General features: G+C 38.3%; 1 protein-coding gene across 2 annotated transcripts in view; it reads right to left on the bottom strand.

The window, feature by feature from the left end:
• Positions 1-1,046: 1,046 nt before the first annotated feature.
• The window catches only part of RGN (regucalcin), a 28,281-nt gene continuing 15,875 nt past the window's right edge, over positions 1,047-13,452 (bottom strand). Inside the window, exons 3-6 of one of the 2 annotated variants that reach the window (XM_037822398.1) lie at positions 13,223-13,438; positions 3,334-3,465; positions 2,823-2,977; positions 1,047-2,144 (exon numbers count right to left, since the gene is read on the bottom strand). In XM_037822398.1, coding sequence (XP_037678326.1) covers positions 2,094-2,144; positions 2,823-2,977; positions 3,334-3,465; positions 13,223-13,438 — 554 coding nt within the window. In that variant the 3' untranslated portion in view covers positions 1,047-2,093. The remainder of the gene's footprint in view (positions 2,145-2,822; positions 2,978-3,333; positions 3,466-13,222; positions 13,439-13,452) is intronic. The other variant, XM_037822397.1, reaches the window with a different exon arrangement.

The raw sequence follows: 13,452 nt of genomic DNA, 5'->3' as shown, positions 1-13,452 counted from the left end.
TTTGCTTGCGGGAATGCAAGATGGTATAGTCATTCTGGAAAATGGTCTGGCAGTTTCTCATCAGGTTAAATATACACTTACAATATTACCCAGCAATTCCACTTCTGGATATTTACCTTAGAGAAATGAAAACCTATGTTCACACAAAAACCCATGTGCCAATGTTTATAGAGGCTCTATTCATAATTGTCCAAAATGGGAAACAACCTAGATGTCCTTCAGTGGGTGAGTGATTAAACAAACTGTGGTATATCCCATACAATGGAATACTACTCAGCAATATAAAGAAACTAATATTGATTAATATATCAACTTGGATGAATCTCAAAGATATTATGCTGAGTGAAAGAAGTTAGTCTGAAAAAATTACACACTGTATGAATCCCTTTATGTGACATTTAAAAAAAGACAGAACTATAGTGATTGTGAATTTATCAGTGGTTTCCAGAAACTATGGGTGAGGGGGAGGGTGTGACTATAAAGGAATAGCATGAGGGAGGTTTTTGAGTTGGAACTGTTCTGGATCCTGATTGTGGTGGTGGTAACAGGAATCTATATTTGTGTTAAAATTGATAGAACTGTACAATAAAAGAAAAAATGCCATAGGAGGGAGAAAATATTAGCAAATCTCATATCTGATAAAGGATACGTATCCATAATATATAAAGAAGTCTAAAAATGCAATTAAAACATAGGAAAAATATTTAAACAGACACTTACTAAGGAAGATATATGGATGGCAAATAAGTGCACAAAAAGATGTTCAACATCGTTAGTCATTAGGGTAATGGAAATTAAGATAGCAATTAGATACCACTACACACCTATTAGAGTGGCTAATTTTAAAAAGAATCACCATATGAAGGATGTAGAGGAACTGGAACTCTCAGATGTGGCTGGAGGGAATGTAAAACGGTACAACCACTTTGGGAAACAGTTTGATAATTTCTTAGAAATATAACCATATACCTACTGTAAGATCTACCCATTCCATTCTTAGGTATTTCCCCAAGAGAAATGAAAGCATATGTTCATACAAAGACTTGTACATGAATGTTCATAGCAGCTTTATTTGTAATAGCAAAAAACTGTAAATGGTTCAAAAGTCCATCAATATGTCAATGTATAAACAAATTGGAATATAGCCATACAGTGGAACACTATTTTGCAATAAGAAGGAATGAACTATTGATAAATGCAGTAACATAGATGAATCTCAAAATAATTATATCAAGTGAAGGAAGCTAGACAAAAAGTGCATACTGTGATTCTATTTATATAAAATTTTAGAAAATGCAATGTAATTTATAGTGACAGAAAACATACCAGTGGTTTCCTAGGGATGGGGGTGGTGGTGCAGAGGGGCAGAAGAAAAGGATTACAAAGCAACACAAAGAAAGTTTAATGAATCTATTCAGTATCTTGATTGTGCTGTTGGGTTTCATGAATGTGTATGTATGTCAGCCATCCAACTGCACACTTTAAATATGTGCAGGTCAATCATACCTCAATAAAGCTTTTCTTAAAAAAGTATTATTTCCAAAGTGATATACTGTTTTTATATCTAATAGGAGGCAGCTGGAACAATGGATTTTGCCAGTGCTTAATTCTTAACCTTCAGCAGTATTTTAATTTGTAAAATAACATATAGGAAGAGTAATATCGAAGTGAATTAACATCACAGTATATTTTACTAGACTAGGATGAAAATAAAGGGGAATATAATAGTACTAAATTATTACCAGGTTACTATTTATTCATTTTTTTAAAGTTTTAGGTATAGTAATTATGGAATGCAGAATAAAGAACAGATCTGGTCCCTTTCCCCCAAGCAATTTGTAGAGTCAAGAGGCTAGCTGACAGTTAAACATTTCTTCGCATTTCTATAGCACCTTTTGCAGAAGGCCTTATAGTATCTTAACAGAACCACGTGTCACCCCTTGTTAAAAATGCTCTATCTTTAAAAAATTGTAAATTAAAATGTAAGCCTGTTGATAATATCATTGCTTCATTTTTCTAACTAGATTGACATTTCAGCCCCAGAACTCTAGTTGTCTTCAAAAGTTCCTCCAGCAAGCAAGAAGGCCTGTTAGTTATCCTGCATAGGGATAGGGGGGAATTCCTTTGACCCCCAGGCCAGTTATCTATTGGAAAAAAAAGGAGAGAAACATTAATTAAAGGTAATCCACAAAGGTTCTTTGAAGCATTTTTGTGATTCATAATATATTTAGCCATCTATTTTTCTTGTTTTATTTCATATAATAAAAGGCAATTACTTGATTAGGTATTTATGCTCAAACCAATTATTCAATATATATAATAATCCAACTAGCAACCATTTACAACTAAGATTTAAAACAGAATTTATTTCTTTTCCTGATTGCTAAGGAAGGGCTTTGAGCCAGGTGATTTGTACGTTTCTTTTCAGCTCAAAAGGTCTATGATTTGATCAGTGTTTGTTTTGTTGCAAAAAAAATATGTTAAAAGCCTGAAAATATCCTCATGACATCAAAACAATCAATTGATCTTGTAAACATGTTTCAAACACTGATTTTCCAAGCTCATTCTACTGATTTGAAGAATTGCAGCAAACACTACTGAAGCAAAAAATTATCAAGTACTGTATAAAATAGGCTAAACTCTGTGTCCTGAAGTTCAGGTAACTTACAATCTAGAAAATCTAAAATGCTGTAAAGTTTAGCATGATGAGCTTAACATGCTAAACAGAACTTATGTTTCGAAAGTATGCAAAAGCACTAATCACTCTGTTACTTAACAGGGAGGGGATCCCTACCCCATCCCCCAAATGAAAGGAATATCACCTTGAAAATTCCACCAGCTTCAGGCTGCCTCAAGAGACCCTCAGGATCAATTCCGTCCCGTGCACAGGTCACATACATTTCAGAGTAATCCTTCCCTCCGAAGCAGCATGAAGTTGTTTTATCAACAGGCAACTTCACAGTTTGGAGTCTTTTCCCTAGATAACAAAATTTTAGTCTAAAGTTTAGTTCTCACAAATTTCCAACCTGCACAACATTTCTGGACCACTTGGGGAGTAATGATGAAGTTCTCAGAAGACTATTGAGGTCAGAATTCATTCATATATTTAACTTACTGCCCTAACTATTTATTTTGAGCAAGAAGACTTATCTTCATAGGAAAATAAGTTCTGACTATAAATTTTGAGCTTTATCTTTGCCATTTATTTCCAAAATTGTCCAATTGAAACCTTTGAATATATCTCCAACTCCATTAGTAATGAAGTTTCTCCAGTCCCTAGGGTCTGGTGTTTTCTAGACATGGCAAAGAGTTTTCACTTTTCTGTAGGCCTACCTGTTTCAGGATCTAAACGAATCACTCTTCCTCCATTGTAACAGGCCACCCAGAGCTTCCCCTCAGTGTCAATACACATTCCATCTGGGATTTGTTCTTCTTTCTCCAGCTTGTAAACACTTCTGCGGTTCACTATGGTAGAAAACAGACCACTCAATACTGAGCATCAAACAGTGAGCCTTCAAGCTGATCATAAATCCAATGTCCGGCAGGGGGACACCACAAAGGGATGACCCAGAAGGATTCCTAATTCTAAAACAAAGAAGTCCAGAACATGAGTGGGCATCCCACAACGAAGGATTTTTACCACATGATTTGGGGTAGATTCACCCCTTCTGGTTTGGGCACAGACATGTCTATCTAAGGCTTACAGAGGAGAAGAGAAAAAAAGAAAGCAGAATTCTTAGTAAAATACCAAGAGTTCTTTTTGAACCTGACCTGAACTGAAGCCTTGCCTGCCCACCTCAGATAAACTTCAGTCTGTGATTAGACCTTTGTTGCTTTAGTTACAAAACAGCCTACTTTAATCAACTCCAAGATCTAGAAGGCTACTTAATGGTGAATTAAATATTCATCAAGTGAATGAGCAGTTCAAGCACACAACTAGTAAGATACATGAGTTCTTTTTCTGCCTGCCTGAATGCTCCAAAATCACCTTATCAAAATGAAATATTAGAGGACTATGGAAAGATGGTATAGTAGGAAGCGCCAGGAATCAGTCCCTCCACTAAAACAACTATTGAACTTGCAGGAACTGCCTGAATCAACCACTTTGAAACTGGAGTGTAGTTTAACACTGTGCAGCATCCAGGGAGGAGTGGGAAGAAGAGGCTGGTAAATTGTAGCAAATACCACTGAGTCCCATCCTCCTTGCAGTGGTTACCATCCCTCTTCCCTCAGCTTCATGGCAAGCAGCAGAGGGGACTACAGCTTAGGCTCCTGGCTCAGCTTGCTGGTGCCAGGGTGAGGCATAAAGGACTAGTTTTCCAAACTCTGGGGTTGTGTGATATGATCCCTGATCACTGCGCTGGGGGCTGACTCTGGGGGCACCCGTTGTTCCAATCCCCCTTGGGCGAAGGCAGCAGAGGACTGTATACATCTTCAAAACTACAGAAAACAGCTAATGGACTGCATTAACTGGCAACTGCTGAATTAAGAAAATGCAGCTTCAAAAGCCACAGAAAAAGGTAAGTGATGTCATCAACATGGAGACATAAGACATCCCCTGGAAAAGTCTCCCTTAGAATCAACTAATAAAAGCACAAATTCCACTTGCTTGGAACTCGGGACTATGATAGGGACTGAAGAAGGACTCCACAAATGCTGAACTGGAGAAAAAGAAAAAAAAAACACAGCAAAATCAGGTAGGAAATTTATGTCCAGACCTGCTAGTCTGGACCCCTTCCCCTCACTTGGTCCTGAGCAGCTTGAAAGCTGCACAGAGGCAGCACAGCCTGGGTCCCTCCTGCCACAAATGCAGACCACAGAGCCACTCACAGCAGCGAATTAGAAACCCATGCATATCCAGGTACACAGAACCAAGTCCACAGAGACCCAGGGCAGAACACAAGTGGCAGAGGAGTGCCACATACAAAAGTGTCCTGTGCCAGTTTGAAACTCTTGTGGACCCCAGAAGAGCCATAATCTTTTAATCCAATCTTGTTGGGTGGAACCTTTTGAATGAGTGTTTCCATGGAGATGTGGCTCACCCAACCGTGGATGAGAACTTTTGATTAGATTATTTCCATAGAGGTGTGGCTCCACTCATCCAGGATGGGTCTTAATTAGATCACTGGAATCCTTTAAAGAGAGCTCACACAGAGAGCAGAGAAGACAAAAACATCCCAAGAGAAGCTGAGAGAGATATTTTGGAGAAAAGCTAAGTTATGTAATTCAGAGTTTGCCCCCAGGAGAAGCTAAGAGCTGACACAGACCCAGATGCTTCAAGATGCTTGGAGATGCATACAGACAGAAAGGCATTTGGAGATGCTAAGCTAAGAGATGAAGCACAGAGTTTGCCCTGGAGAAGCCAGGAGAGGACTCCCAGATGCTTAGAGAGAAATGCCCTGGGAGAACAAGCATGGATGCACAGGAGCTGAGAGAGAGAAGCTAAAACAGACAGAAACCGATAGACATTTTGAAGAAAACCATTTTGAAACCAGAACCTGGGAGAAAAGGACCGGGAGACACCAGCCATGTGCCTTTCCAGCTGACAGAGGTGTTCTGGTGCCACTGACCTTTCTTCAGTGAAGGTATCCTCTTGTTGATACCTTATTTTGGACACTTTTATGGCCTTAGAACTGTAAATTTGTAGTCTAATAAGTCCTCTTTATAAAAGCCAATCCATTTCTGGTATTTTGCATAATGGCAGCTTTAGCAAGCCAGAACAAGTCCCCAGGTAAAAAAGAGGCCACAGCAGAACTCTTGGCAAGAGGTACACACACTCAATACAGTTTCTATTTGCTCAACCACCTAAACACGAAATGAACCTTTATGGATTGACCCCATATGGCTCCCCAGGGTGGGATAACTCAATGGGGAAAAAACCAGAGACAGAAAAGCATCATGGGGAAAAAGGGAGGTGGGCGCTGAACAGCTGTAAGACAGGATGGGACCCAGAACTGAAAAGTGTAATGAAAAGGGAATACTGAGTGAGAGAAAGAATTTAAACAAATCACAAAAACTGGGGAGAAAATTCTGCACAAAAACCAACAGAAGAGATCAAGATTTCCAGAGAAGGAACAGAAGAAAGGAACATTTCTTCTGGATGTGAAACAATTATACACAAAAAGGAAATCTTAAAAATTGTACTGCATATCCAGGACAAGAATCAGGTGCAGAAAAGTGGAGAAAATCTGAACAGTTAAACATGGGCTACTCTAAAGGTCCAGGATAAGTTGGACCAAGGGGTAAAGAAGAACCTTAACACAAAGCTAATCAACAATAAAAGCCTAGACAGAGGCAGAAAGTGACCTTTAGAGTTAACACATTAAAATAATCAGATGCCCAGATATCAGCAAAAAATTACTATCTGTACTAATAAAAAGGAAGTTATGGCTCAGTCAAGGGAACAAATTAAAACTTCAGAGGAGACAGAATTTGTAACAACTAATCAAAGAAGTTCAAACAAATCTCCTAAATCAATTCAAGGGGATGAAGAAAAATATGGATACAGAGCTAAAGTATATGAAGAAAGCAATGTATGAGCATAAAGAATTAAAAAGTTTATAAAGAAACAATAAAAATATGGGGATGAAAGGCACAATAATGAAGATTTAAAATACACTAGAGTCATACAACAGCAGATTTGAGCAGGCAGAAGAAAGAATCAGTGAACTAGAAAACAGGACAATTGAAATCATACAGTCAGAAGAACAGATAGAGAAAAGAACAGAAAAATTTAAGCAGTGTCTCAGAGACTTGAATAACAGCAAGAAGCATACAAACATACATATTATGGTTGTCCCAGAAGGAGAAGAGAAGGGAAAAGGGATAGAAAGAATATGTGAGGAAATAATGGTTGAAAATTTCCCAACTTTTATGAAAGACATAAATATACATGTCCAAGAAGTGCAATGTACTCCAAACAGAATAAATACTAATAGACCTCCTCCAAGACACATACAAATCAGAATGTCAAATATCAAAGAAAAAGAGATAATTCTGAAAGCAGTAAGAGAAAAGCAATTTGTCACATACACCCTTGCAGTCCTCAATAAGACTAAGTGCCAATTTCTCATCAGAAACCACGGAGGTGAGAAAGCAGCGGTATGATATATTTAAGGTATGGAAAGAGAAAAACTGCCAGCTGCAAATTATTTATTTGGCAAAACTGTCCTTCAAAAATGAGGGAGACTTTAAAATATTCACAGATACACAGAAACTGAGAGAGTTTGTGAACAAAAGACTTGCCCTACAAAAACATTGCTAAAAGAAATTGAAGAAGACCTAAATAAATGGAAGGACATTCTGTGTTATGAATTGGAAGATGAAATATTGTTAAGATGTCAATTCTACCCAAAGTAATTTACAGATTCCACACAGTCAATCCCAATAACAATTCCTACAGCCTTCTTTGCTGAAATTGAAGAGCCAATCTATCAAATTTATATGGAAGAGTAAGGGGCTCCAAATAGCCAAAGCCATCTTGAAAAAGATGAACAAAGTGGAGGACACAAATCGTGATCATAAAATGTGTTACAAAGCCACAGTAATCAAAACAGCATGGTACTGGCCCAAGGACAGGCATATAGACCAAGGGAATCAAATTGAGAGTTCAGATATCCACTCTCATGTTTATGGACAGCTGATTTTTGACAAGGTTGCCAAGTCTACTCAATGGGGAAAGAATAGTGTCTTCAACTCATGGTGCTGGGAGAACTGGATATCCATATGCAGAAGAATGAAAGAGGACCCGTATCTCACACCATATACAAAATCAACTCAAAATTGGGCAAAAACCTCAATATAAGAACAAGAACTACAAAATTACTAGAAGAAAATACAGGGAAGCATCTTCAGAACTTTGTTTTAGGCAGTGGTTTCTTAGACTTTACACCCATAGCACAAGCAAGAAAAAAAATAGATAAATGGGACCTCATCAAAATTAAAAACTTTTGCACATCAAAGGACTTTATTATGAAAGTAAACTGACAACCGACACAATGAGAGAAAATATTTGAAAACCACATATCCAGTAAGTGTTTACTATCCAGAATATATAAAGAAATCCTACAATTCAACAACAGAAAGACAAACAATCCAATTTTAAAATGGGCAAAAGGATGGAATAGACATTTCTCCAAAGAAGATATACAAAAAGTACATGAAAATATGTACACGAAAAAGGCTCAACATCATTAGCCATTAGGGAACTGCAAATCAAAACCACAATGAGAAAATATTTCATACCCAGTAGAAGGATTACTATTAAACAAATGGAAAATTACATGTGTTGGAGAGGATGTGGAGAAATAGGAGTAAAATGGTGCAGCTGTTATGGAAGACATTTGGAGGTTCCTCAGAAAGCTAAGTTTGGAATTACCACATGACCCAGCAATCCCACTTCTAAATATATACCCCAAAATATTGAAAGCAAGGCTCAAAGAGATATTTGCAAACTGACGATCATAGCGGCATTATTCACAATTGCCAAAAGATGGAAGTAACCCAAATCCCATTGACATGGACATGCAGCAACATGGATGAACCTTAAAGACACCACGTTGAGTGAAATATACCAGACACAAAAAGACAAATATTGTATGATCTCACTGATATGAAATAATTAGAATAAGCAAATTCATAGTCAGAAACTAGAATATAGATCACTAGGGGCTGGGGTGGGGATAGGGATTGGGGAGTTTATGTTCTAATTATACAGAGTTTGTATTTGAGTTGATGGAAAAGTTTTTGTAATGAATGGTGGTGGTAGTAGCACAACAATGTGAACATAATTAACAGCACTAAATTATATATTTGAATGTGGTTAAAAGGGGAAATTTTAGGTTGTATACATGTTACTAGAATAAAAATTTGAAAAATTATAAAAATGTTCTCTCATTTTGTAACAAATGTACCACAGTAATGCAAGGTGTTAATAATAAGGTAGTGTATGGGAACTTTGTATTTAATGAATGATATTACTGGAAACCTAGAACTTCTCTAATAAAAATGCAATTTAAAAACATACTAAATATTAGAAGAGCTTATTTCATAAAAGACGGGCATTCTGAAACTAACTGGCTGGTTGTAAAGGGTGCATCATAGTGTACAAAAAACAAGAGGGAGGAGGGGCAAGATGGCGGCATAGAGAGGAGTGGAAGCTAAGCAGTCCCCCTGGAACAACTACAAAAAACCAGAAACAACTAGTAAATAATCCAGAATAACTGCGGGGGGACAAACGAGACCATCCACTCATCATACACCAACCTGAATTGGGAGGAATGCCCGAGAACACAGCATAAAATCTGTAAGTAAAACCTGCGGAACCAGGTCAGGAGACCCCCTCCTCCATAGCCCGAGCTGCGGAGCCGCGTGGTGCCAGAGAGAAGCTCTCTCCCAGCAAGCGAATACAGCTCAGCTGAGCTCCAACTGGGGTTTTAAGTAGCGAGTGTGAACTGCTCACTACAGGTACGCATCCCCAAAAAACAGACAGAGGCTTTGGGTGACGACTGACCTGGGAGAGCTGGAGGGTCGCCTTGACTGGGTCTGAAGGGGACTATCTGTTTCTTTTTTGGCTCAGTGGAGAAAGCCCCAGTCATTTTAAGTTTCCAGGGCTGTGACTCCGGGAAGGGCAGAGACAGTACAAGCAGAGAGCAAGACCATTGAAATGCTAATGACCTCCACCTGGGGGCTCTGTCTTCTCTAGGAGGAAAGGGGTGGGGCCCTTTCCATTCAGAACCAGACCCCAGAGCCTGGGGGAACACAGTCACACCTCCTCACACCAGTCAAGAATTATAGGCTGACAGGCGCCACCTGCTGGGCAGAAAAGCACAGTGACCCGAGGCATCAAAGGGTGAAGCAATTTTCTAAGACACACCCACAGGGAAACCAGATACTGAATATTTCTTCCCTCTGGGACCTAAGCCTGTTCTGGTCTGGGAAAACCTGATTTGGATAACCAAGGAAACCATGCCTAGACAACAGAAAATTACAACCTACACTAAGAAAAACAAAGTTATGGCCCAGTCAGAGGAACAAACATACACTTCAACTGAGATACAGGAATTTAAACAACTAATGCTAAATCAATTCAAAAATTTTAGAGAAGATATTGCAAAAGAGATAGAGGCTGTAAAGGAAGCACTGGGCATGTATACGGCAGAAATCAAAAGTTCAAAAAAGCAACTAGTAGAATCTATGGAAATGAAAGGCACAACACAAGAGATGAAAGACACAATGGAAACATACAACAGCAGATCTCAAGAGGCAGAAGAAAACACTCAGGAACTGGAGAACAAAACACCTGAAAGCCTACACGCAAAGGAGCAGATGGAGAAAAGAATGAAAAAATATGAGCAACGTCTCCGGGAACTCAAGGATGAAACAAAGTACAATAATGTACGTATCATTGGTGTCCCAGAAGGAGAAGAGAAGGGAAAGGGGGCAGAAGCAATAATAGAGGAAATAATTAATGAAAATTTCCCATCTCTTATGAAAGACATAAAATTACAGATCCAAGAAGCGCAGCGTACTCCAAACAGAAGAGATATGAATAGGCCTACGCCAAGACACTTAATAATCAGATTATCAAATGTCAAAGACAAAGAGAGAATCCTGAAAGCAGCAAGAGAAAAGCGATCCATTACATACAAAGGAAGCTTAATAAGACTATGTGCGGATCTCTCAGCAGAAACCATGGAGGCAAGAAGGAAGTGGTGTGATATATTTAAGATACTGAAAGAGAAAAACCACCAACCAAGAATCCTGTATCCAGCAAAGCTGTCCTTCAAATATGAGGGAGAGCTCAAAATATTTTCTGACAAACAGACAATGAGAGACTTTGTGAACAAGACACCTGCCCTACAGGAAATACTAAAGGGAGCACTATAGGGTGATAGAAGACAGGAGTGTGTGGTTTGGAACACAATTTTGGGAGATGGTAGCACAACAATGTAAGTACACTGAACAAAGGTAACTATGAATACGGTTGAGAGAGGAAGGTGGAGAGCATGTGAGACACCACAAGAAAGGAGGAAAGATAATGACTGGGACTGTGTAACTTGGTGAAATCTAGAGTATTCAACAATTGTGATAAAATGTACAAATATGTTGTTTTACGAGGGAGAACAAGCAAATGTCAACCTTGCAAGGTGTTAAAAATGGGGGGGAGCATTGGGGGAGGGATGCAATCAGCATAAACTAGAGACTGTAACTAATAGAATCATTGTATTATGCTTCCTTTAATGTAACAAAGGTGATATACCAAGGTGAATGCAGATAAGAGGGGGGGATAGGAGAGGCATGTTAGACACTTGACATTGGTGGTATTGTCTGATTCTTTATTCTACTTTGATTTAAGGTTATTTTTCCTTTTGCTGCTTCCTAGCTGTCATTTTCTTTTTTTCCTCTTTCTTTTGCCTCTCTACCTTCTTTGACTCTCCCTCCTGCCTTGTGGAAGTAATGTAGATGCTCTTATATAGATAGTGGTGAAGGTGGTGAACACATAAATGTATGACCATGCAGAAAACCATCGAGTATTTGCTTGGGATGGAATGTATGGTGAGTGAACAAAACCATATTAAAAAAAATGGGTCAATGACAAAACCTCGAGGGCAATGTACTGAGTGAAATAAGCCAGACACATTAGGACAATTATTGCAGGGTCTCTCTCACTGATAGGAACTAATTACAATATGTAAACTCATAGACATGAAATATAAGGTACCAGGATATAGGACGAGGCTTAAGAATGGGGAGTGGTTGCTTAGTATGAGCAGAATGTTCAATTAGGATGAACTTAAATGTTTGGAAATGAACAGGGGTGTTGGTAACAAGACGTGAGAATAACCAACAGCGCCGAATGGTGTGTGAATGAGGTGGAAAGGGGAAGCTCAGAGTCATATATGTCACCAGAAGGAAAGTTGGAGGTCAAAAGATGGAAATGTATAAAACTGAATCCTATGGTGGGCAATGTCCATGATCAACTGTACAAATACTAGAAATCACTTCATGAACCAGAACAAATGTATGACAATACAATTAGAAGTTAATAATAGAGGGGCATATAGGAAAGAACTATATACCTATTACAAACTATATACTACAGTTAGTAGTATTTCAACATTTTTTCATAAACAGTAACAAACGTACTATATCAATACTAGGAGTCAACAATTGAGGGGGGTTGGTTAGGGATAGGGGAGGATCAGAGTTTCCTTTTCTTTTTTTCTTTTTTCATCTTTCATTTTATTTCTTGTCTGGAGTAATGAAAAGTTTCTAAAATTTGAACAAAAATTAAGTGTGATGGATGCACAGCTGTATGAGGGTACGCAGGGGCAAGTGATTGTACACTTTGGATCTTTGGATAATTGTATGGTATCTGAACAATCTCAATAAAAATGAAAAAAAAAAAAAAAAAAAAAAGAGGAACTCTACACTACAAAACCCAGGTTACTATGGTAATCTGATTGAGGTAAAATGGGAAAAAATGATAAAACCATGTGTAAATAAAATGGGTAAAAATTGTCATAAAAAGAGGACTAAATATTTTCAAGCAAAACATCTGTACTGGAATATTTTGGTTCCATTTAAACCTGCACAAGGAGTCTTGTGTTATTTTTAGAAGTTCTTTCTATTATTGGTTTTGTTTTTTTTTTTTCATTTGGCCCCTCTTAGAAACACTTTCAAGTATTTCCTTCTAAGTTCTTCCCAATAATTCCTTCCCTCCCGATTTCCACTATGGCTCATTTTAAGCACATTGATGGATTGGAACTACTTTCTTTGCTTCTCCACTGTGAAAGGTTGTTAATTTGTCTCTGAATACTTGCCCATGGTTAACTAAAGTACAAAGAAGAAATAGCAACAAAAAGCTCTAATTTTCTGTCTTTTATCCCATTCTCTGGATATTATCTGCCTTTAGGCACCTTCAGGTAGAACAGGATCCATTTTACAGTGAGCCACTTTCTGATGCTGAAAGTAAGAAACGGGGTAAGGATATCCCATTTTATGCTAACTATGGACATATCTAGTTGTGGTAAGGGTCATAGTTTGACTGGCAGCATAGTCAGGACTGTGTAATAATTAATGTATTGGAATAAAAACATTGGTAAGCTCTCTGACAAGTAGGGACTGTTTTACTTGGAGTGAGGAAAAGGTGGCTTATCAGTCACATATGCATGAAACAAACACCAGCAGTATTAAGAAAAATAGTGAAAAAAGCACATACATATTTGTCCTGTCTGCAGGTCATAGTCAAAGGCATCCACAGAGTAGGATAGGCTGTCGATGTAATAGAAGATTTTGTGGTCTAGGGACCAATCCAAACCATTGGAGATGTCCACTTGGTCAAAGTACTTTTTCACATGGTGGTCAGGAAAGAGAGAGTACAGGGAACCTTGGTGCCGTTCAAGAACTGCTGGGGCTGTTTCCTCAGCCATGGTACCTACAGAAACCAAA

This window comes from Choloepus didactylus, chromosome X (genome assembly GCF_015220235.1).
Source record: "Choloepus didactylus isolate mChoDid1 chromosome X, mChoDid1.pri, whole genome shotgun sequence".
Taxonomy (NCBI): Eukaryota; Metazoa; Chordata; class Mammalia; order Pilosa; family Megalonychidae; genus Choloepus; species Choloepus didactylus.
The sequence above is the reverse complement of the archived record's forward strand: the minus strand, read 5'-3'. Positions and strand labels throughout refer to the sequence as shown.